The following is a 4,938-nucleotide window of genomic DNA, read 5'->3' on the forward strand; positions in this document are numbered from 1 at the left end:
TTGAAATATCGACGCAATCAGACCATAACTTTTCAAGCCCACACAATATGAGGGCCTCAGTGCCTACGACTGACGTTATACCAAAAATATCGGTATATTTGTTAAATGTCTATATGAAATTAAATAGGCATCTTTGTCCTGTAAAAAAATGAGAAGTTTTGCCAAAAATGTATAAAGTCGGTATAGTAATTCCTCTAGCTAATATATACCTAAATTAACGAATTTAGAAATTTATTTCAAGTTATCTGATATTTTGATGAAATTAAGTGGTAATGGTCCCTGACTACTATATTTTAGCGTAAAAAGTAAAAAGTTCGTTCGGTTTTTATCTAAGAGATGGCGTTATTGTCCATAGTACTAGTGTTACGTGTCGCATCATGTCATACTATACGGCGCTGAAAACGTGTTTATTCGCACTAAAAGTTTGTCTTTGACATTTTTTTGTTTGATTTACTCAGTTCGTTGTGAGCGCTCGTCAAAGATGGACACCAACAAAGAGAAAATTCGCTATGTTTTACAATTTTTCTTCGATCAAAGCGAAAAAGCAGCCAAAGTGGCTGAAAACATTAATTTAGTTTATGGGCCCGATACTGTAAACGAACGTGTAGCACAAAAGTGATTTGCTAGGTTCCGTGCCGGTAATTTCGATGTCAAAGATGCACCACGCGTCGGGAGGCCTATCGTCGAAAATTGCGATAAAATCATGAAAATAGTGGAAACAGACCGTCACGTGAGCACTTATTTAATTGCCAAGAAACTAAAGATAAGCCAGAAAACCGTTTGGAACCATTTGCATAACCTTGGATTCAAAAAGGAGCTCGATGTTTGGGTGCCACACTGCTGCTGAATCGCAACAAAATCGACCCGTCAAGACCGGATTGACGGCCAGGAAGGTTTTGTTGTGTGTTTTGTGGGATGGGCCAGGAATCATCTACTGCGAGCTGCTTCCCTATGGCTAAACGCTCAATTCAGCCCTCTACTGCTAACAACTGGACCGCTTGAAGGCAGCACTCATCCAGAAGAGGCCATCTTTGATCAACGGAGGCCGAATTGTGTTCCATCAGGACAACGCCAGGTCACACACGTCTTTGGTGACTCGCCAGAAGCTCCTGGAGGTTCTAATGCACCCACCTTATAGTCCGGACCTGGCACCAAGTGATTATCATCTTTTCCTGTCCATGGCGAACGCGCTTAATGGTGAGAAGTTGGCCTCAAGAGAGGTCTGTGAAAATTGGCTCTCCGAGTTTTTTGGCAATAGGGACGCAGCCTTCGACGAGAGGGGTATAATGAAGTTGGCATCTCGTTGGCAACAAGTTTGCGAACAAAACGGTGTATAATCGCACAAATGTACACAAAGTTATCATCTTTTGAAAAATCTATAAAAAACCGAACGAACTTTTTACTTTACCTAATATATAGGTATATAGTATATATTGTATATTATTAAATTCCGTTGCTTTGAGAAACAACGTCATCTTAGGTCGCAACTACTTTCACATCAAAACGCAGATATACTGAATACAAATTTAGATACAGTTTTATTAATAGAAGTTCGTTTTAAAAAAAATATTATGGAGAGACTAAGGCTGTAGAGAAATATGCTGGTCCTAAATTGACATTTGCTTCAAACTGAAATATAGCTATTACTTAAAGAAAAATGGTTTAGTGCAACTAAACAAATTAAATAGCAGAACACTTGACTTTAGAAAAGTATCGGAATTAAGATGTATCCTCCCTGATTCCTCAATAATGTATGATTGTACATTTATATGGCAACATCGGAATATATTCTAGAAAGTTCAGTTTTTAACAGAGCATTTGCCGCCAAATACTAAAATATGTATCTCGAAGTCTCCTCTATTCCGATGTGTGCGTCAACTTCTCGAAGTGCAACCGCTCAAACTCACACAGCCAAGAACGGCACACAGATACGCTACGTGTTATCGCAACTTACGCTCCTCTACAGTGCTGCCGGAACTTGTCGATTGAAAGTAAAACTTGTGTTTAAAATTTTCTGCTGGAATTATTAGACCCATAAATAATATTATACTAAATTTATCCAAGAACTAAATTTGGGAGTTACCAACGTGCTTTTTGAATTATTTATAGCAGCCTTAATATCTGCCTCTCTATATATCTCTATATATTATTTTCTTTATGCCCATATACTAAATATATTATATATTGTTTTTAGAAGTTGTCAAAGTTTAAATAAAAATATATAACTAAAAAAGAAACTGTTCTAGGATCTGCTGGAGCGTTAACGTATAATATTTAACTTCTGGATTGTTAAGACACAACACGACATCAACTGAAGCAAAGTTTGAAATTTCTCAATAGTTTTGTCTGAGTTTCCAGTCCCGAAATACCTAAAGCTAATATCAGCAAAATTGCTTTGCAAAAGTTTAAGTTGTACTATAAAATTAAAGAAATTCTGTTTAAACAAGAATTATCGTGTTAAATGCATTGGACTTTAAGCTTCTTTTCTTCATTTTCTTTTAATTTATGTAGTTTTTAAATTTTCCTAACTTTATTTATCAACCATTATCTTACGAAGCGAAGTACTAGAAAGAAATGTATATTTATCTGTATAGAAATAGCTGGCAACGCTGCTGGGTAAATAGCCACAAGTTGTATAATTTGTGTAGGTGCTTGAAGAGCGCAACAAATTTGTCTTCAGTTGCAAATATTATAAGAGAATATGAGTATAGTATGCACTCTGAGTAATCTGCGATCATGCTCACTCTCAATTGAAAGTAATCGTGCGGCAAACAAAAAGCTATATAAAGGAGAACGCTTTACAAGTTATTTTAAAGGCGGTGAACCACCGAATGTTAAGAGAGTGATTGTGAAATTAATACAAATAAGAATAGTAATCAAAATAAATGAAAAATGCGTGAATCTTTCATATTCACACTACTTGTAGTTATAGTAGTCGTGATATATGCTTGGATTTTATATATCGGGCTTAAGCCGGCTGTAGCAAACTTTAAAGAAAATCAAAAAAATGGACAAATTAACTATAATACAAATGAACCGATACAATATGAAACGATAAAAGAGAATTTAGACAAATATGATGAAATACCGTGTACACCTTGTGGGATTAAAGTCAATGGCGACTTGACCAACAATTCGCCAATTCTTACGCCACACAATAAACTTGCGTACTTGAGGCCCAATTCGAGTGGTGAAATTGTGGTGCCCCATGGCGAGTGGGTGAAAATGCGCTGTGGTGATGCTTTTTCAAAACCGTACACCGGGCAGACACTTGATGCGCAATGTGCTGGTGGTAAAGATTTTCGCATAAACGGTGAAATAGTCAACTTCGAACATATCAACTGCACCACCATATCAATGCCCACACCCATGCGAACGGGAAGTCCCTGCAAGGGAGGCACCGAATGGCTGGATTTTGGCATCAAATTTGGCGACTCCTTATTACCAACAATGCGTACGTGTTTTGACAGACTTCGCCAAACAACTCCATACGCCATACATACAATTGATCCTGCAAGCATGAATTTCAAACACGGCGTGAAGAGTAAAAATACCAGTTCGGGTGATTTCTTTGATGACAAAAACGTTGATATGTTTTTTGAAAGGAAGCGACAAATTAAGACACTCACTCGTATAGTTGGTAGGGTTGCTTCTACTTACATAACAGATAAAAATTACTTGTCCCGTGGACACGTGGTGGCCAAGGCGGACTGCGTATTCAGTGGCCAACAAAAGGGCACGTACCATTATGTGAATATGGCGCCACAATGGCAGTCATTTAATAACGGTAACTGGTCGTGTATAGAGGATGGAGTGCGCAAATTTGCTCATGATCACAATACTACTCTACTCTGTTGCACCGGGACCTGGTGTATATGCACATTGCCAGACGTTAACAATGTGCAACAGGAGATTTATTTAAAATACGATGAGCAGAATGATACTCGTAAAGTACCAGTGCCGAAATTTTTTTTCAGAATCGTTATAGATGAATCAACTCGCAGAGGTATCGCGCTCGTTGGTGTAAATAACCCTTATCTGACAATTGAAGAAGTAGAAAACGGAGGGTATGTGATTGCAGAGGATGTATCGCACAATATTAATTGGATTAACTGGGAGCGGAAAAATATCGAGAAGGGTTACTGTTATGCCTGTTCAGTGCCTAATTTCGTTGCAATTGTGAAAGATTTGCCGCTGGCTATGTTAGAGACAACCGGAATTTTAGGTTTGGAGGAATTGCCGATCTAAGACCGGCATTAAATCAAGCGACTTTTCGAAACTAAAATAAAATATATGTAAAAAAAAATTGAAAAAATAAATATTAATTTAATAATATTGCAATAAATTATAAATATTTTATGCTATATAAAATACTTACCTTTATTATACTTATTACAAAACGCATTATGTATTACAATAATATAGTACAATGAATCAACGAAATTTTATACCTATATACTAAATTATAATATTATATATATACATAAATAAGGAGTTATATTGTAATAAAATCCCACTCGCGAACGCACGTTCTTTCTTAATCTGATACTTTACATTCGTCTAGGCACAGGCAATTGGCACTTTTTATTCAAGTTGCGCATCCCAATATTTTATTCTATCTCAAAAAAGCTTGAGAATTTTCAAAAATAAATAAATAAAATTCGACTTAAAAATTGTGCCTATTAAGCATGAAAGCTAAGTATACGCCCGTCAGGTCTTAAGAAAAGTGGGCGATTTCTTTATAAAAGTGGATGCGTTCTTTGACCTGAGGAGGTTTGTGTTTTAGTTTTACAAATTCGAAAATAGCCGCGCCCACAAAATGTTAATTTACATTAATTACAATACATAAATCAATGTCAAAAAATCGGTCTCAAATTTGGGGACTTGCCTTATCCTTAATGCAATAATATGCGGCCCTCAGTTTGAAAATGGCGTCAT

The 4,938-nt window shown here is 36.5% G+C and overlaps 1 protein-coding gene across 1 annotated transcript; it reads left to right on the top strand.

Moving 5' to 3' along the window:
* The first annotated feature begins 2,798 nt into the window (after positions 1-2,798).
* LOC106616392 (uncharacterized) lies at positions 2,799-4,524 on the top strand. Its single transcript, XM_014233041.3, has one exon. The coding sequence runs from the start codon at positions 2,893-2,895 to the stop codon at positions 4,246-4,248; it is 1,356 nt and encodes a 451-aa protein (XP_014088516.2). The 5' UTR covers positions 2,799-2,892; the 3' UTR covers positions 4,249-4,524.
* The last annotated feature ends 414 nt before the right edge of the window (positions 4,525-4,938 follow it).

Source organism: Bactrocera oleae, chromosome 6 (genome assembly GCF_042242935.1).
Source record: "Bactrocera oleae isolate idBacOlea1 chromosome 6, idBacOlea1, whole genome shotgun sequence".
NCBI classification, from domain to species: Eukaryota; Metazoa; Arthropoda; class Insecta; order Diptera; family Tephritidae; genus Bactrocera; species Bactrocera oleae.